The sequence below is a fragment of the Panicum virgatum genome, chromosome 7N, assembly GCF_016808335.1.
Source record: "Panicum virgatum strain AP13 chromosome 7N, P.virgatum_v5, whole genome shotgun sequence".
In the NCBI taxonomy this organism is placed as follows: domain Eukaryota; kingdom Viridiplantae; phylum Streptophyta; class Magnoliopsida; order Poales; family Poaceae; genus Panicum; species Panicum virgatum.
In genome coordinates, this window is record NC_053151.1 from 33,487,600 (window position 1) to 33,506,644 (window position 19,045).

Sequence of the window (19,045 nt, forward strand, 5' to 3'; positions counted from 1 at the left end):
TGTACCGGGTCTTTTTTTTACGGCAGAGCCACCTTTTGCTTCCGGGAGGCAGAGGCTACCAACAGATGAAGCTGACTTCCGGATGGCAGAGCCAACCTTCGATGAAGCCCAGACCCTTTTGTGATTCCGGGTGACAGAGCCAACTTTCGATGGATCACAACTTATACACTAAGTACTAAGCTTAACCGAAAGACTAACACTTATATTGACACTTACCTTACTGGAGAACAAAGTTACAAAGGAACACACACCTTGTGGTGGCTAACCTAGCACACTCTACCTATGCTCACTTCTACCATGCCCTTGGATGTGTGTGGGATGGAGTGGAGTAGTATGGCATGGCAAGGGGTGGCACCCTCCTTATATAGTCACCCATACCCCCTTGGATGAGTGACACATGTCACACTCTAGGAAGTTCCCTACAAATATCTAAATTCCCTACAAATATTTATTTCTAAAAAATTCTAAATTCTATCATGACAAGAAAATATTCAAGCTTCATGTCTTCTTATGATTCTTGTGGAACATTCTAGAATCTTATCATGGTGAACAAAATTATGCCATAGTTTATCTTTATTTTTATAGAACCTTCTAGAAGTTTGCATTATATATTTCAACACTCCCCCTTAATCGTGATGAAAACTGGGATGTTACACCATTACATTACATGAAGACAGCGACGGTACTGCAACAACATGCTAATTATTTCTTTGTTCTAGGCATAACAGTAATTGGCAAACTAAAAAGATTGCTAAGCGCGTACAAATACTACACGATATGCATGGGATTCATTTGCAAGGGTTTTCCCGGCATACTAAAGCAGCATCCCTGCTCAATCCCTGATCTCTGTGCCAAAGATTCGATATCTTCTACTGCCCCAGGGGTTGTTTTTGTCCAGACGGTAAGATTTCACGCAACACCATATCCAAGGTGGGTTCCTGGTCAAGGGAGCGCCTTCCTCATCCTCTTCTGGGATGCCCAGTAGCTTGTTCATCTTCTTTATCAACGCTTCTGCTGTTAGAAAACCACCCAAGAATTTGGCCTGCCATGGATTTAGATGAAGACCGGACAACACAGGATTCAGCAACACTTTCAAGCACCCGTAACTTTTACCGATACTGATTATTTTCACTATTGACGAATGTGGACACTAGGGGCAGTCTGTAGGCAAAGCAATCAAGCATAAGCGTGATTTAGTAACATATTACCCCATCATCCTTGTGGACGTATGCATGAATTCTCGCTGTAGGATCCTCAAGAGTCAACCGAAAACAATAGCTACCAGTCAAAAGCATACGGAGTTCACTAGCTCGACATGGATATGCTGCCACAACACGGACCAGGGTTTTGAATTTGTGCGTCACCTTGCACAAAAAAAAGAGAGCTATTGAAGCTGTCTAGCTTTAGAGTCAGAGTTCAGAACACTCTCAAAACATAGATTTCTTATGAAAAGGGAGAGACAAATCACCAGGATACAAATTAAAGCAAACATGCTCCCATAGTCCCATGTTCTAGGGGTGTCAGGTGATATTAGATCAAATCTAACACAGAAATAAAACTAATAAATCACTGAAAAAATGGGAAAGAAGTAATACCTGTTCATGAGTTAAAGACTCCATTAACGTTGTGTAACCTGCTGCCTCATATTCTACATCTGACAGAATTGACAACAAAATTGTCATGTGACAAGCCTTATGTGGGCAAGACAGCAACAAAAGTGCATTGCAACTTTATGCAGTGCTTCAACAATGTAACACATGCAAATAAGCACTTCAACATAAAAAAGGTCATCCTGTGCTAGTGCTACATCAACAACAACAGCCTTCATGTGCCCATAGAACAGTGGAATGCTATATAATACACTTATTCAGGTAATTATAAATAAAAAGGCCTGGAGGGCAAACTTAAATATTGCTATCCTAATCAACTAAATGCTGAATCAGAAGCCAATGCCTGGCTTGAACCATGAAATAGAATATGCTTATCAGTAGAACAAAACAAATTATCAGATTATGATCTATACCAGCAATGTTAGAGGCCTCAGGGAGGCTTGCCATCGGCTGCCGATGAACTTGGTTGGTGAGGCGGTTGTCATACATCCTGGAGGCATCAATGCGATTGGTAAAATTTACTTATGTAATGTTCAGAAGACATTCAAATTCATGAGAAAATAGAAGATTACTTCAGGCGATCTACAACACTGCCATCTTCATGAGATAAAAGGCGAACTCTGCTAGAGGGCCCTAAAATGCCTTTCCAAATCCCAAACTCTTGCTTGCAAGTTATATTGCAGAACCTGGCCCAGTAAATATTCTTTTGCAAGTGAAATACTTCCTTGATATATCTGTTCGTGAAAATCCTCAGAACAGTTCCGACACATGGCATTGTGCATAAAACCTCCCTTGGTAGAGGCACTCCTTCCAGATGTAAAGGGGATGACTCAACCGCCTCAGCATCCAAACTGCATGTTCATCAATCAAAATTACAGAACAGCACTATAAATTTTAGTTAAGAAAGAACTGTGTTGTTCAGCACTTAGCATATGTTTTTCTAAGACGAAAAGAGTATTTTGCTTTTCATTCACATTGCTCAAGTAATCAAGTTTAATGCACCATATAAGAACAAGCTAATAAAGATTAAAAGCTCAAGTGATACTTCAAAAACACTAGATGGTTTTGTAAGCTATTGGTGCAATTAAACATAATAAACAACGACAACCTACAATCCTACATTGCCTGAAACTCAGCTGCAGGGGTATCAGTTCCATCCCAAACATAAAATATCCATTCGCCATTATTTTCATAGACATGAAGAACCTACAAGGCAGAGAGAGATTTAGGAGAGAACCCAGTGCCAAAATAACTCTTGGGTTCAATGTGATTGAATAAAGAACTAACCTTGCATACTAAATTAAAAGTAGTATCGGACTTTAAACTCCTTAACTGCAATTCAAGATCTTTCAGACCTATGGTGCAAAATAATTAGATAGAAATAGATGTTGCAAAAAATGGTGATGATGCATGTATTCAGTCATGAATACAAATATTACGCGAATCTCTGCACAGAGACAAACACAGAAATAGGAACAGTTGTAGACAACAAAATTCAAACTGCTGTTGTGTTTGATTGAAAGGCAACCTAGCAGAGATATCCCTTAACCGGTCAATATGGGATAATGCAATCGCTGTTGTATCAAAAAATTTTTAAAACAAACTACCCCTTCAGATATACTAATTAACCCTAAACGCCTAAATAAATTCAAGCACGTTGACATCATGCTACTTGGTGGGATGAAGAAATCAAAAACTGAATTAGTCTTTCAGCCCCATAAGTATGATAAATAGGCTGGCTTCTTATTTGGATGAGAACATATTCGCCACCATGATATTTCATAAACACATAACATTGGAGTTGAATGAGCATCAAAGGCATCACAAAAAATATCATGCAGATGGGTGGATTTAAAGAAATTAGCAATAATATTTATTGATTAGTAGTCACCTGGAGGATTATACACAAGCCATGTTCTCATCTGGGTCAAAAGTTCATTATCATGTTGGGTCCCATGGTATTTCGTAGAAGTCTGATATGGGCTGCACTCTGTAGATACTTTGCCTTCAAATAGGGCGAATGAAGAAAATTTTTTGTTAAATGAAACAAAAAATTCTCCATGCATTGTTATCTGCAGGTAAAAGTAAACATGAACTACTTGCTACCAAATATGTCATTAAAAATTCAAAATGATAAGAAAAGGCTTGGATAATCACACATAGAAAAGGTACATGGAAAGTTAGCTCTTAGAAATACCAGGAACTGTGACAAATGGCATGATTAAATAACATTTTAAGCTATACCATGACATTATGAAGACTGATCACATCTCCGCTTGACTTAACACAGGGCAATAAGGCGACATTGTCAGCAAAAAATGTTACAGAGATACCAGCTGGACGTGATTGATCTGCAATCCTCAATGTAAGAGTGAAATCTGCAACAAGAAAAAATAGTCATGACCAAGCATCCCGGCATTGATTTGAGGAATATGAGTAAAAGAATAAGCATTAACATTATGAGTTATGACAATCAACAGAAGATCCCTCTCACTACATGATGGCTTGATGCAAAAAATCACCAAACGGGGCGATGCAGGGATGAGGGATACGGAGAGGCTAAAGCATGGAGATTTCGCCCCAATGAGCAAGCAGTATTTTGAGCAGTGAGCAGATCGTAACCAGCACGATTCAACAAATCAATCAAAACTTTTCTCTGAATTCGCAGCAAAAAAAAATCGCAACCTAACCCCACAAATTCCCTGTTTCCGCAGCATTGGCAGTCCAGAACAAGCCCTAGGTGAATACTTGAATCAGACTGGAGGAGAACTGAAGAAGGAAGGAAGCATACAGCTTGCGGCATCAAGCGGTGAAGAAAACTGACGGCCTCTGCAACAGCCGAAGCACAACCGCCAAACTACACCGCTACCCTGCTAAAACCCAGACTAAACCCTAGGAGGAGGCGAGCGGAAGCGGGTGGGAGGAAGGAGGGGAGGGAAGGAGGGGTTGAGACTTGAGGCTCACCCGTGCCACGGCTGCGGACAGCGGCGCCGATCTCGGAGACGGCGGCGAAGAGGAAGACCCGGGCGCCGAGGACCTTGAGGGCGTCGGCGATAGGCAGGTACACGTACTGCGCCTTCCACGCCCCCGCCCCCGCCGCGGCGGACGGAGCCGCGTCGCCCTCGCGGGGCCTCTTCCGCTCCCTTGCTGCAGCCTCCTCCATAGCCCGCGTGTGACTGTGAGTGACTGGAGCTTGCTCAGTGTACGGGTTCCCAGGTGACAAAAAGCGACGTTTCGACGCTATGATGTTTTCAAAATGTCTTTGTAGATCTCAAAATTTTACTCCTAAAAACATCATATCGAATGTTTGGACACATACATAAAATATTAAATAAAATTTATTTACAAAATCTTTTGCACGAATGAGTTGTAAATCGCAAGATGAATCTAATGAACCTACTTAATCTATGATTTTGAAATAGTGATAATATAGTAACCATCTGCTAATTATCAATTAATTATGAATTAATTAGACTCATTAATTTCTTCTCGCGGTTTACAATCCATCCGTAAAAAAAATTTATAAATAAATTTTATTTAATGCTTCAAAATAGTAAAATTCTCTTCCAAAAATTTACGTCAAAATTTAAACACACATTCCTTTTCAGTCCAAAAAAGACAAGCCCGGTCCTTCGGAAAACGTGGCACCATCGCATATGCGAACAGCGCATACAAATTTTCAATCACCATTGAAAAGAGATGCTGAGAAACAACATCAAAAGCTACATTTTTTACATGACGCGAAAGAGCGTAAAACTCAGGGGCGTAGACAGGGGGGCCCGGGCACGGGCCGGGCCCCTATGGCTCTCAAATTTATATTGAAAATTTAAATTTTAATTAAATTTTTATATAAATTAGTATGATTGGTCTCCTCTAATAATGAAAAAAAACAAATTAACTTCCTCTAAAACCAGCAAGGAAGCATCCTAAAAACAACTCAACAGACGGGTGATGCGATCCAGGTGGAGTCTTCTACCCAAAGCGTAGAAGCAGCCTACACACGGATCCGATCACAATGTAGCAATCAATGAAAGAATGCCTGACGGACCAAGCTAGCGAGATTCACACAAGAGGGTTCTTCCCGCGCGGCAGGGAGGCGCTGCGCCGGATGTCCGGCAAGGGGATGCTGGTCCTCTCGGCGTGCGGTGGCTTGCTCCAGTTCCGGCGTTGCCTTCCTTCGGTCAGAGGCTCCATCTCCCGGACAGAGGCCCTGGGCATTGTGAGAAAACTAAACCTTCGTAAGTAAACTTATATGTGGAGTGGGAACAGAAAATAGCTGATGAGAGCTCTTTTTTTTAAAATTATTATTTTGAGAAACAAATAGCTGATGAGCTTGAGCCGCACCGAAGATCAATGTTCTGGGATTGTCTTGTCGCCTGCGAAGGGAGCTTCTTCGCCTTTCGGTTGAAGTGGAAGGTAGGCCCATCACCTGCAAACTCGTTTTCGATCTCAGACGAGTCCCTCGTGTTCTTGGCCTCTGACCTCACTTTGGTACCCGAGTGTCTGTTTGCCGACTGCTCTTCATTGTGAGCCTTTGGCGTGCTGTCGGACCTGTTCTTTGTCATACTTTGCCGAACAGATGGGATTTTGCACCTGTTCTCTTCCGAGTCCCGAAATTTCCGTAGGCTCTGAGCTGTCTGGACGGATGAAGGGGTGTTCCTCGAGCTGCTGGACAGTACTTTTGGGGGCAATTCGACCTTTGATACGGGTGTGCAATCGATGCTACCACTGTTCTCCACAGTTTTGGCAAAGTTGCCTCTCTCAGCAGAGAGTGAACTTCTAACCGGAGGAGATGGAGTCTTATACTTCCACGCGCTCAGGTACAATTCCCTGTTGATAACAGGTGACTTGTCATCTAGCTCTCTCGCTGACAATGGGGAGCGGAACCTTCTCTGCTTGCCAGATGATGAGCTTCTTATCTGTCAATGAATCAAGTCATATCTTTAGGAATCAAGATGCTTACATGAGAAAAACGTGTGAGAGCAGTGTGCTTGAACTTGAAAGAACCTGGAGGAATACTGCAGTAAAAACAACATAAGAATTTTCAGAAAAACAAACTACCTCACTTGTACAAGTGTCTACACTAGATTCTTGACCAGCTTCAGGTTTCAAGGACATGCTGGTAGTTAAAGGTGACTTTGTCCTTGCATTTCTCATATCGGAGGTCACACGGTTGGCAAGATCTTTAAATTGCGCTGCTTCACGTTCCTTTTCATCTAATGACAATTTCAGCTTGGCAATCTGGCACACAATTCTCATGCCATGAGTTGTGAAAACAGTTTCGATATTTATATGGCTACATTGTAGCTAATAAAACAGCAGCATACCTCTTCCTTTAGGTCTTTGACCTGGCCTGCTTCCTTATTAGCACGGGCCGCACCAAGTTCTATTGTGGCTACTCGCTCAGCGAATTTGAGAGTGCTCATTGTTTCAATAAAAGAGTCTGTTTCAGGGTTCACATGCACAAACATCAATGTTTTTGCCTGGCCACCTGTATTGCAGGAAAACAAATGATTAGAGAAGTATTCTGAGAATAATAACTTCAAGAGTATAAGGGCTTCTAGTACCTAAGGCATCCTGCAGCACTTGTGTTAACTTGCTATTTCTGTATGGAACATGGGAACTCTTTTGGGCAAGTGCAGCTATAACATCACCAAGTGCAGATAGCGATTTATTTATGTGCTTGGCTTCAGTTAGTCTTTCTCCAGTTGCTTCAGATTTGTCTACCCTCTCACTTCCCGCAAGATCCACCAGATGAAGGCACCCTCTTAGAGTTGAGCCCGAAATTACCTCCTTTCCTTGTACATGAACTGTCAACACACTAAAAAAAAAGCAATACAATTACCAATAGTACAGTGACACTGGTATCATCCGGATAAATCAAGAGATACTATCTCTTGGAGGTGTAATTTTGAAGAGACTATACTGATTTATATGATCCTATCCCTCGACGAAATACAATACATGAGTTCAAGAATACCTGTGTGAGCGACTACTTCGTTCGTTAAGAGCAGTTGATCCAACCGCTCGGTTTCTCTGTCCAACTTTCATCAGATCCAAAACATCTTGTGCACACTTAACTGGTACAATATTTGCATCTGGGATGTTGAGTCCATTTACATGAGAATTATTGCGTATCTCTAATGTGTTTCATGGTTAAGGAAATACAGAAGAGGCATGCATGAAAATAAACCTTTGACAGTAAAGCAAAAAAGTGAAGAAACTTATTACATTAATGTATTTCATGGAGGGAAAATTTCAACTTCTTTATTCAAAAATAAATACAACTTAGTCATCATAAAAGGATATCTTCTGTTTGCACCATCAGCCATTAATAAATCCCTCACTTGTTCATTGTATATTTCAATCATCTGAACTTTAACATCATATGTGATAGAATCCGCTCTGGTTTGAGAAATTTCAAACAGATCATTCAGTGACCGGTAGTTCACACCCCAGGTTTCCTCTTCTGTCACATCTGGACCGCTCTGAGTAGCACATAAAAAATATATTGTCACAAGCAACTTGATGGTATGCAAATGAAAAAATCTTCTAGCAAGATACTCTTTTTAGGTATCTGTCCAATGGTAACTACTCTTTTGTTATGCATTGTGCCCCTGATTTGAATTTTCCACCTACATGTCACGGTTTGAAGAAAAAAATTACTTGTGAAGCTCTAAGAAAATTTTCTTGTGAAGAATTACCATTGTGTAAGTTTTTCCAGATCCTGTTTGACCATATGCGAATATGCAGACATTATAGCCATCCATGACAGATCTAATCAATGGTTGGGTATCAGCAAAAACTTCAGCTGTTACAAAGAAAAATTGAAGTTAGGTCATAAACATTAAATTAGGCACAAAAATCACGGTTTCTAAAGGAAAGGAGAAATGAAAACTGGTAAAGATTTATTATCTAACATTGCGAAGCATTCGGTCCAAATATTTTGTTGAATGTGAATATTTTCCGTCCATCCTTCCCTTGCTTTTGAGGATTCGCAATCATGATTTCACCGTTTTCCTCAATATGGTCAACAGTAGACCTTTGATCAGATTGTGTCTTTGGGAATGGTTTCACTCTGCAGTAAACTCTAATGCTACCTGAGACATTTGTTTTGGATTAATCAGTATCAGATATATTTTATACTAGTAAAATGAAATTAATAAGGGATAAATTGAAATCCGTACGTTACCTTTAAGATCTTGTACTTGATTATACAGCTTACGATTTTCCTCGAGCAACTTGTGGTAGGCATTATGGTTCTGAGCCTCAAAGTAGCTTTCTACATTTTTTAAGACATTGCTCAGAGATGAAGCAACTAAAAGTAAAATGTTGGATATAATTTCAAATCTAATACCTACCTAGCCTCCTCAAGTCTTTCTCCCAGTCAGCGCGAGTAGATTCAACTTGAAGCTTCATCTCATTGAAGGACATCTTCAACTTCTGATTTTTCAAATATCAATAGATTAACCATGATTAGTAAAATACAACAATGCATATAATGCAGAAAGTGTTCTATAAAATTTTTGTTGCTATATTAACCATATCTAGTAATTTTTGTTGCTAGAAAATTTGTCCATTTTTCTAGAACACACAAAAGACATCTAATTGGAACAAGAAAGGGTTCTGACAATTAAACCTGGGAATTGCTATAATTAGGCTTAGCATGAAACATGCAGACTAGATCTTTAACAGTTCTGATTCTTCATGGGATATATTACCAAGTAACAAGCTCACTGGCACAATCAACTTTGGCATGGTCTTTACCTCCAGTTCATCTTGTTGGCTTTCAAGTACTCCTCCATCATCCAAGTGTTCAGGGCTGCCACGAAGAATTCGTGATGAAGAAAACAAGCACTCATTATTCTCCTTCAGACATTTTGAAATAGCTTCAACCAAATCCAATTTAGAAAGAGTTCCATTGTCATCCTTCATCATCTTCCTTAGAAGTGATCGGACCTGTTAGAATCAGGCCTTAAAGTAAGTAATAATTATTATTGTGAATATTTTAGTTTTTAAGGCTGTCAGTAGCAGGGTTATTTTAAAATTTGCCAATTTTTTTTCCAAGAAAAAATATGTAAATGCCAAGGTTATAGCATAGAGGTTACATAGAAACGCGAGGAACAGAAATCCAATATTCTTTTTTTACAGGCAGTATAGTACCTGATTTCTATGGGAAGCAAGCAGAATAGTAAATTCTTTACAAGCTTGCTCAAGTACTGTTTCGATGACCTGCAATATTCACCGCCACATGAACAATCAGTCCAAATGTCATTGTGGTTCAGCATCAGTCAGACAAGTATTAAATACAAATAAGCAGAACTCACCTACCATATCATCTAGAGGCAAGTCTTCAGCTTCACCCCATTCCAGAAGGAATGCCCTCACAACTCGTAGAACAAAGTGCTGGAAAAGAGAATGCTGAGCTTCTTCAACTCTTGATTCCTCAAGGGAGACCTCAGAGAGAAGATGCACGAATTCCAGCATTTGTTGGTCTGAGCCTCCACCTCTGGTTAAATGTGAAGCAGGCCTTTTGCTTGAGGATGCAATTTTCACGATGCCACCATACCGCCATATACCAATGCCACCTGAGAGTTTCCACTCGTGGTATCCCTTGAGGCAGAGTATGCAGTCGACAACTTTCATTGATGAACCTCCCTGTCAGCGTTGTAGGTGAAATTCAGATGGGACAAATATATCACAGTGAGGTAAGTCACAGGTTCGATCTAATAAGCTAGCATTCTAGCAGACTGCACGAAGGGGGTTTTCTTGTGTGATATATCCAATCTATAGATGGACCCCGGTACAAAGAATAGAGCAGCTACATTTTTCAATGAGCAACAGTCACCTATTTTCTTCCAAATGAGCAAAACAGTTCAATCCGATCAAACTGCTTACAATAATCCAAGCACTTTATGACAAATATATAGTAATAATGGGATCAATGCAACTCAACTATGTACCTTCTCTATATCAGAAGTTTCAAACATCAACAGGTTCATCGCGCTAACTGCTACAAGGAAGTTCCTCATGTTCTCGAAGTACTGGATTGCAGACTGGGCAGGCCCATCGAATGTCTGAACCGTGACGACGGGATTCTCCACAACCTACCCACAGAAGAAAGAACGAAACATTGACATGCTGCAGTGGTATTCCAATTTCCATTTAGCAGAAAGAAAAGTAGTCACATTTTGTCCCCAAATTTGATGTGCATCTGACACGCACCTTGGGGACGGCGCCGGGATTGACGCGGTTGAGCACTTTGCAGAGAACGAGACCGTTGCGCAGTGCCGCGCAGAACTCCTCCTCGGACGGCCTCTCCGGCAGGGACTCCACCGCCGCGGGCTCCATCTGCCGCAGCCATCGCGCCGCCTCGCACCTCCGCGAAGCTGCAGGGGCGGCAGCACCGGCAAGGCGGCAACAAATAACAATAGATCAGAGAGGTCGCACTGTTTACAGATTGGAGTAGCCCAGAGACAATTACAAAGCTTGTTGCATATTTGGATCTCACTAGTCACTAATACAGATTTATTTTTGAACTATGAATAACGGTCACAGAAATTTGAAATATTAAACCGCAACCACTCCCGAATCCCGATCACGTCGGCGAGATCGAAATTAATGAGGCATGTTCAATGAACGCAGCATAGCACTGCCACTAGCTTAAACCAAACGCGATCTAGTCATCTAGATTAATGCATCGGTGATCAAACTCCCCCTGCATGCTTGCACATGCGTGGCCTCAAGCTTGCCTTTGGGGGAGCAGTGTGTTTTAATTGCAGAGGCGTACGATGAGCAGAGGGAGCACAGTAATAATTATCCCGTGCAGTACTAATCCGCTTGCTAGCCACAGCCGTGGAAATGCCGCGACGAGCTGCTGCTCCCTCTCCGCTACTGACTACTGACGGGCGAGCGCCGCCGCCGGCCGCCCCCGCGCCACCGCCGAAGGCCGAAGCTCCGCCCGCCACCACCGGAACACACGCAGCAAAGCAGAGCAGTAAGCGCAAAGCAAACGCGAACGGATCGCCTCCCACCACCATTTCTCAGGCGCGGGCGGGCACGGGCAGGGCTACTCACCGGCTTCCTCGGCCTTGCGCAGCGCCATCCCCGCGTCGTGCGCTCCGGCAGCCGGTGCCGTCGCCCTCATCACGGCAGCGGTGGCCGTAGTTCGATCGCCTCCTCGCACCGCCGGCCTCGCCTCCCGGATCGCAGCTCGGCTCCCACGGCGCAACGGCAGCGACGACCAGTCCACAGAGCCAGGGGGCGTTTGAAAAGCTCCGACCCCGAGGCTCGGGGCGGTGGGGGGCTTCCTTTAACGGACACTCCCCCAGGGGCCTCCTGGGGACAATTCGAAACTCGCAGGGGGCTAAGCGGCTAACTCCACCCAGCAGTAACAGTAACTAACAGCGAGTTTAACTCGATTGAACGAGCCCGTGCTGCGCAGAGCGCTTGCGCGGCGCTGAAAGATAGGGCGCGGCCTCTGCGGGGCCCGAACACCGCGGCGCACGGGGCCCGGTGGCCGCCAAGATTAACCTAACCGGTGGGCACCGGTCCGGTCCGGTTCCGGTTTCGGCCGGTACCCAACCGGTCAAAATTCAAATTTTAAATTTGAATTCAAAAAATAAAAAAAATTTAAAAAAATTCTAAAAATACTTCAAGGTGTGATGAATCTAATGGTGTCAAATTTTCTCAAAAATTCATTCATTTAGTATAGTTTGTGGGAATTTAAAGTTAAATCAAAAAAAAAGAAAAAAAATGGGCCGGCCCATGAAGGCCCAACGATCAAACCGGTCAAACCGGCCGGTAAACCGGTTGCACATGAGCTTTTGAATTTCAAACCGGTCAAACCGATCGGTAAACCGGTCGGAACCGGTTGCATGGGAGTTTTTGAATTTATTTGAATTTAGATTTGAATTCAACCGGTTTCCACCAGTTACCGGCCTAACCGGTCCGGTAAACCGGTACCGGAGGGCGGCGGTTAGGCCGGTCCGATCGGATTTTAAAACCCTGGTGGCCGCTCGCTGCCTCTCCCTGGCCTGGGGGCCGGGCACTCACGTGCACGCCGCGTGCGGGCTGCAGATGGGTGGTGGAGTAATTTATTTCCGGAGCCCGACGGGATTCAAACGCGCGAGCCTTTTCTCGCCCCCACTTTGGACTTTGGAGTATCCGCTTCGTTCCGTATGCCGGGTTTGGGTAGGGATTTCGAACCAGGAAACGGTCGGATCGGGGAGATCCGGCACGGTGCCAGAGCTACCTGGCAGTGGCAGCGTGGGTGTTTAGTTGGTGAAAAAAATTAGATTTGGCTACTGTAGTACATTTTATTATTATTTATGAGTGCTGGTGCAGTGGATGAGAATGCGTGGACACTGGACAGTGTAGAGCAGCAGGTGATTAGCGGCGCTACTGGTCGGGGACTTCGGAAGCTCGGGCGCTGATAGGTTGGCACATGCACGGCACGGGCACGAGCAGAGGTTAATGGCCTGGACGCCTGGTCCAAGCTCCAGCCTTTGCTTCGCTCTGTTTTGAAATTTCAGACCGTAGGATGCCAGTATTTGACTCGACAAGTTAGATATTGACCTGACTCAATGGATTTATAGGCTTCTTTTAACTTCATGACCAGCGGGCACTAGATACAACTATGGCTGGGCAAAAAACCCGATACCCGAAGCCCGAACCCTAATACGGGTTCCAGCCCACGGAACCCGAAATTAATACGGGTAGTTCGGGTTTTGGGCCACGGTACCCGAAATACCCGATTTATCCGAAAAATTGGTCAGCCCATTAGCCCAAGTAAGTTGTGGCCCAGCCCACCACCACACCAAGCGTCGAGGCCCATTCTTCCCAGCCCAACACCAGCCTAACCCTAACCCCACGCCGTGCCCTCAGGCCTTACGCACACACACCAGCCCCAGTCACCCCCGACTGTCCTGCCCCCCTGCCTGTGACGGCGGCCGGCGCATCTCATCCCTGCGCCGAGCGACACTGCGGCCACCGCGGCATCTCTCCTCTCCTCGCCTTGCTTCGTCTCGTCTCCAGTGGCTGGCTGTCCTGCCCCTTTCCCCTCCCCCCGAGATCCCATCCACGGCCCCCTGCCGCCCCTGCCGTCGCTCGCGCTCCCGGCCCCGGTTAATTCGCGCGGCGTGTAGTTCCCTTGGTGGTCGGCTGTGACAAAGTAGTACTCGATGTACTCAGAGTGACGAACAGCAGCAGGTCTGCAGGTCTGTTTTAATGCCAATACTCTGCTCCGATGTATGCTTTGTTGGCTTTCTTATGTGTGCTTGTTCATTACAATTTGCCTAATTCATTGGAAATTTGGGTTTGATGTTTCTTATTTTGAAAATCTTCTTGATTTGGATCTCCTGGCAATCAGTTTATTGAAATCGGGTAGTTTCGGGTTACCCGAACCCGAACCCGAATTTTCGGGTACCCGAAATGTCGGGTTTTGATTATTTAGGACAAATTTCGGGTAACAATTTTGGAAACCCAAAATTTTAAAAACCCGAAAAATCCGACCCGAAATTTTCGGGTTACCCGAATGCCCACTCATAGATACAACTTCATATAGGTGTAGAGGCAGCTGCGATATGAGTTTTCTTATTCCAATATTTTGTGAATGGGCCTTTCGTTGAACTGGTTAGGTGGTTTTAGCAGTATCTCTCAGATTCTGAGTTTGAATCTCCGTGTGAGTGAAATTTAGATTGATGTTAAAAAAAAAATTCTTCCTACTGATACAATGGGGTTTTTCTCAATTCTGAGTTTGAATCTCCGTGTGAATGAATTTTAGACTGGTGTTAAAAAAATTCTTCATACTGATGCAGCGGGGTTTTTCTCGACATGAAGCCGGTTGCTTCCTCCAAATGAAATAGGTCGAATTTTTATTCCAGTATTTCAAATCGACGAAGAAGAAAACAGGGCAAGTTCCAAGCCTGATGTGCTGTAAAAAAGTGTTCCAGACCTGAGCCTTTTTTCATTTTTATATTTAAAAAAACAAAATTTCAAAAATATATACCGAATAGGGAAATTTTCAAAAATGGTTCCTATCGCCCCCCTAATGGGCGACAGGGTGCCTGTCGCCCATCCAGTTGGCGACATGACCTAAATGTAAAAAAATTTACATTTAGGTCTTGGCGCCCAGGGCGCATTAAATAGTGAACTTGTAAAATCGATAAAAAATCGTAGAAAAATCGAAAAAATACAATCTCAACTATTCTGGATTCTATGAAATAATATCTACAACTTTTGTTACATAAAGTTTTTCATTTGATCAATGTATCTAAATCAAGAAAAATAGTTCTTGTACCTAGAAAAATCTAAAATAATTCATTTGCTCTATTTGTGCTTTTCTAAAATTTACCAAACTTTTTTTATAGCTCTTAGGAAATAAAATAATGGTACTGTAAAAGTTATGGTTTTTAATACTCAGTATAGAAGCATGGATAAATAACCCATTTAAACTAGACATATTGCAAGATCTAATTTAAAAACTAATTCTAGAAATGTTTTATGGGCCTACCAATTTTTTACAAGCCTATTCTCACCATATGCAACACTCTGGCCAAAGATGACATGTATCCAAAGGATGGATCTTGAGATTTAAATAAAAGTGTATTAAACTGGTATTTAAAATAGAGCAAGATACATTGATAAAATGAAAACTTTATGTAACAAAAGTTGTAGATCTTGTTTCATAGAATCCAGATCAGTTGAGTTTGTATTTTTTTTATTTTTGTACAATTTTATATCGATTTTACAAATTTATTATTTAATGCGCCCTGGGCGCCAAGACCTAAATGTAATTTTTTTTACATTTAGGTCCTGTCGCCAACTGGATAGGCGACCTGTCGCCCATTAGGGGGGCGACAGACACCTATTTTTGAAAATTTTCCTATTCGGCATATATTTTTGAAATTTTGTCCTTTTAAAAAAAAACAAAATTTCAAAAATATATGCCGAATAAGAAAATTTTCAAAAAACGACCTGATCTGTTCGATTCTAGGTTTACCAGGCCTACCGCCCAGAAACATCGAGACGAGGCCTTTCTAGTCAGTACTGGGCTTGTACAATCTTGCATGCTCGATGGGCTGGTTTTAGCCCAAGTCACCGAACAGAACCTTTTTTTATTCGAAAACGATGAAGTGACTTTTTCGTATCGCTTGAGCTCGCCTGGCTTGAAAAGGACAATCGCAAAAGCCTGAAACTGAAGAATTCTCAACCGCGTGCAAGTGCAACCCGACCACGGGTAGTTGAAATTTGAAAAGCCTGAAACTGAACATCACGTGCATCAAGCACGCGCGGACTCGCCCGTGGTGTGAGTCTTCTACACTTGCCATTTTCTATTTTTCCTTTTCTTTTTGCGAAAACAACAGGACAGCTTTACTGATTTACCTTACTTTTATTGAAAAGCTTGCAGTAGCACTGCTCTATTTATTTATTTATTTATTTAAGAGAGAAGAAGCAAGTCCGAGTGCTGATTTACTCATATATATCACTACGAACCAATGCGTTCCCTGACACAACGGTAAAAGGGCAGACGGGACGACCTCGGGGACCTCGAATTCCTAGGGCGATCAGGCACCCACCCTGTTCGACGCCCACGGCAGCAAGGACCACCAAGGTCACCTCCCGCAGCAGCGCCCGCGCCGCTCGTGGCTCAAGCTCGGCGGCGCCGTACGTGAAAGAGGACACACCGGACACCGCCGGACCGCGACGAGTCGATCTCACGCCATGGGCTCCACCAAAGACATCTCCCTCGACCGCCCACGCCCCTCAGCGAGCGAGGCTGACGAACCAGGCCCACCTGGTTCTGGCGATCCGCCGCCGCTGGCGACGAAGGAGGCAGCAGGTGCCGTCGCCATGGTTTGCACAACCTGCGGGAAGGAGGGCAACCACTCGGCACCCGATTGCCCCTACAGGGATCTCCTAGCATGGGCCTCGAAGAGGCACGGGTCTCCTCCCGCACCTCACCGCGCGTCGCGTCGAGTCTGCCCGATGTGCCTGCGTCCCCCGGACCCGTGGAGGTGGCGCTGGGACGACGACAGCTCCGTCCGCGTGACCAACCTGCCCGAGGGCACCCGCGAGCCCGACCTTTACAACCTCCTCGCCCCGTTCGGCATCGTCAACCGCGTCTCCCTCTCGCCCGGGTCGCGGTCCGGCGTCGTCGAGCTCGACCAGGTCGAGGACGCGGAGGAGGCGATCGGCTGGCTCGACGGGGAAGTCCCCGGAGCCGGAGGTTGCGTCCTCCGGGCCGAGTGGGCGGTGCCGTTCGACCCTCGCCCTCCCCCGATCTGCGCGCGGTGCCTGCGGGACTCCGAGACCTGGATCCGCGTGACCAATCTCTCGCTGCGCACCCGCGAGCAGGACCTCTACAACCTGGCCTGCCCGTTCGGCATCATCGACAGCACCAGCCTTGCCGTGGATGATGAGGAGAGTGGATCGCGCAGGCAGGTCGGCATTGTCGAGTTCGATCAGAGGGAAGTTGCCGTGGACGCGGTCAGGTGGCTCCATGGGCATGTTTACGATGACCTGGTCCTAAGAGTTGAGGGCCCCTTGAAATTGTGAGATTTCGATTTGTGTTTTTTTTGATGGGTCGATTTGTGTTTTGGAGTGTAGGACTTCTGGAGAGTTGTTTTTTTTCAGGCCTGAACGTTATTGAGATTTCTTACTGTTACGTTGCTGAAGCAATTCTTTTCTTCAGAGAAGACAAAAGATAGATTTGTTTGAACTTTGCTTCCCTGCTCCAAATTCTGAAGCTTTCATAGGCCTAGCCAATTATCCAACCTGATGCGATATGCTCTGCCTCACGCTTGTGTCTCCTTGTTGCTCTCCCTTGACCTCTCCGCACTGGATGAGAACCGAAACTGATCAAACCGAAAGCTTGTTCAGAGACAGGATTCCGAGGAGGCTGTCAGATGGTTCAATGGCTATGTTTATGATGGCTTGTCCTTCGAGTTGAGGGCTCCATATATGATATTCTAGGATTTGCATTTGGATTCTGGAGCGGCTTCCATGCATGCATAAACAATGCAAGCCAATCAACCAAACACTAGGTTCGCAAGCCAAGCTAATCCTAGCACAGCAACCAAACACAAGCGTCAAAAGTACTACTGCAGCCTGGTTAAGACAAGCTATAGTTAACTCCTAGCCAAGCTTAGACTAAGCCAGGCAACCCATCACCACCTCGTGTTTCTCTGTCCATATCCTCACTCTCGATTCCAGAATCCTTATGGTGCCATGTCCCGACAAGGAAGGTTATTATTTCTGAATTTTCTAGGACTTCTTGAAAACTTCTGAATATGTTTAAGCCGCACCCTCCATGCATGATTCTAGAACTGTTTAGTGGCAGAACTTAATCTAATGGATCCGGAATCCTCGTGTTTTTGCTACCGACTTTGGGTGGTTAGCCGGTGTCTTTTCTTTTCCATGGGGTTTGCCAATCAGAGATTACTTGGCGACTTTGCAAGCGGACAAAATCATGGTCCCGGCCGGGCACGGAAAGGATTTCTTGACTTGAGCGTGTTCCACGACTGGCAAATGGCAATATGATGCTAGAAGCCTAGAACGCGTAAGTCAGTTCTTTTATTTGCAAGTCCGGTTTGGTTGATTCCATCTGAATATCTGATAGAAAAAAACGTATCTGCAAATAGCTTGAGTACACACGCAACAGCTTCGATCTGCCGTTACGGCAAAAACAAAGAGAGAGAGAGGGAGGGGGGGGGGGGGGGGGGGCGTGCGCTACAATATCGAGCATCAGTTGGGCTCTCCACGGCCGTGCTCTCGCCCCTCGCCGCCCAACGGCCCAAGTCGTGCCGCGCGATCATCGGGGAGTAGTTCACCGGGTGGCTGCGCGCCACCTCGCGCGCGTACAAGCTGCTGCCCCCCGCGTAGCCGTAGCCGTAGCCGTAGCCGCCTTCGGCGACGTCGCGTAGTGCTGGTAGTATGGCTGGGGGTGGGGTGCCGCTGGTTCGGGGACAGCGTGACGACGGTGTCCTTGGACGACGCGCCCCATGGCAGCGCGTCGCTGGTGCCGCCCGGCAGGGTCCGCAGCTCCAAGATCTCGGCCTCCCCGACTTCCTCCTTGAGCTTCCTCGTCAGCTTGCCCGCGTCTATGGCGTCGCCGATCACCAGCAGCAGGTCCTTGCCGCGCCCGGTCACCGTCACCGACTCGACCCCTGGCCAATGTCACGTACGTTTCCATCTCATCGCCCAAGAAATTCTGGATGACTCTCCACCGGTTTCATGATCACGAAGGACGAGGGGTAATAGTGGCATACCGCTAACTGAAGCTGCCACTTTCAGAGCCTTGTTACGGCCCTTGTCGGAATCCGGCTGCATTCGGATGATTATCTCCTTCTGAAGAACAATTGCCAATTCAGGTGTTAGCTTTTGCTAAACAGGAGCGTCATCTGAAGTAGAGTCAGAGGAGAAATCAGCTCTCA

General features: G+C 45.0%; 3 protein-coding genes across 4 annotated transcripts; 1 reads left to right on the forward strand and 2 right to left on the reverse strand.

The window, feature by feature from the left end:
• Positions 1–589: 589 nt before the first annotated feature.
• Positions 590–4,806, reverse strand: LOC120684063 (protection of telomeres protein 1b-like). Its single transcript, XM_039966165.1, has 10 exons — positions 4,575–4,806; positions 3,855–3,988; positions 3,502–3,682; positions 2,898–2,965; positions 2,731–2,816; positions 2,183–2,461; positions 2,024–2,100; positions 1,596–1,654; positions 1,209–1,364; positions 590–1,042 (listed from the first exon to the last, which is right to left on the reverse strand). Exons 1-10 carry the CDS (start codon positions 4,771–4,773, stop codon positions 833–835), a joined length of 1,449 nt encoding a protein of 482 aa, XP_039822099.1. The 5' UTR covers positions 4,774–4,806; the 3' UTR covers positions 590–832.
• Positions 4,807–5,508: 702 nt separating this feature from the next.
• LOC120684062 (kinesin-like protein KIN-14F) lies at positions 5,509–11,876 on the reverse strand. 2 transcript variants are annotated; one of them, XM_039966163.1, is made up of 17 exons: positions 11,688–11,876; positions 10,836–10,999; positions 10,574–10,717; positions 9,942–10,268; positions 9,774–9,842; positions 9,378–9,569; positions 8,972–9,053; positions 8,803–8,892; positions 8,531–8,710; positions 8,315–8,421; positions 7,920–8,098; positions 7,591–7,755; positions 7,178–7,431; positions 6,938–7,101; positions 6,672–6,851; positions 5,955–6,529; positions 5,509–5,838 (listed from the first exon to the last, which is right to left on the reverse strand). In XM_039966163.1, exons 1-17 carry the CDS (start codon positions 11,755–11,757, stop codon positions 5,673–5,675), a joined length of 3,108 nt encoding a protein of 1,035 aa, XP_039822097.1. In that variant the 5' UTR covers positions 11,758–11,876; the 3' UTR covers positions 5,509–5,672. The 2 variants fall into 2 exon arrangements, with proteins under 2 accessions (XP_039822097.1, XP_039822098.1); XM_039966164.1 differs by having other exon boundaries at positions 5,509–5,820; positions 11,688–11,873.
• Positions 11,877–16,334: 4,458 nt separating this feature from the next.
• On the forward strand, positions 16,335–17,168 carry LOC120681170 (eukaryotic translation initiation factor 3 subunit G-like). The gene has a single exon (XM_039962696.1). The coding sequence runs from the start codon at positions 16,335–16,337 to the stop codon at positions 17,166–17,168; it is 834 nt and encodes a 277-aa protein (XP_039818630.1).
• Positions 17,169–19,045: the final 1,877 nt, after the last annotated feature.

Excerpts from the sequence above, each read along its gene's own strand:
- LOC120684063 (XM_039966165.1), bottom strand. The coding sequence starts at position 4,773 with ATGGAGGAGGCTGCAGCAAGGGAGCGGAAGAGGCCCCGCGAGGGCGAC. Across the intron at positions 1,365-1,595 it reads AGTCTTTAACTCATGAACAG|GTGACGCACAAATTCAAAAC; the intron begins GTATTACTTCTT and ends TTTTTGTGCAAG. Across the intron at positions 1,043-1,208 it reads ACGTCCACAAGGATGATGGG|GCCAAATTCTTGGGTGGTTT; the intron begins GTAATATGTTAC and ends AATCCATGGCAG.
- LOC120681170 (XM_039962696.1), top strand. The coding sequence starts at position 16,335 with ATGGGCTCCACCAAAGACATCTCCCTCGACCGCCCACGCCCCTCAGCG.
- LOC120684062 (XM_039966163.1), bottom strand. The coding sequence starts at position 11,757 with ATGAGGGCGACGGCACCGGCTGCCGGAGCGCACGACGCGGGGATGGCG. Across the intron at positions 8,893-8,971 it reads GAAAGACTTGAGGAGGCTAG|AAAGCTACTTTGAGGCTCAG; the intron begins GTAGGTATTAGA and ends TAAAAAATGTAG. Across the intron at positions 8,422-8,530 it reads TGGACCGAATGCTTCGCAAT|CTGAAGTTTTTGCTGATACC; the intron begins GTTAGATAATAA and ends TCTTTGTAACAG.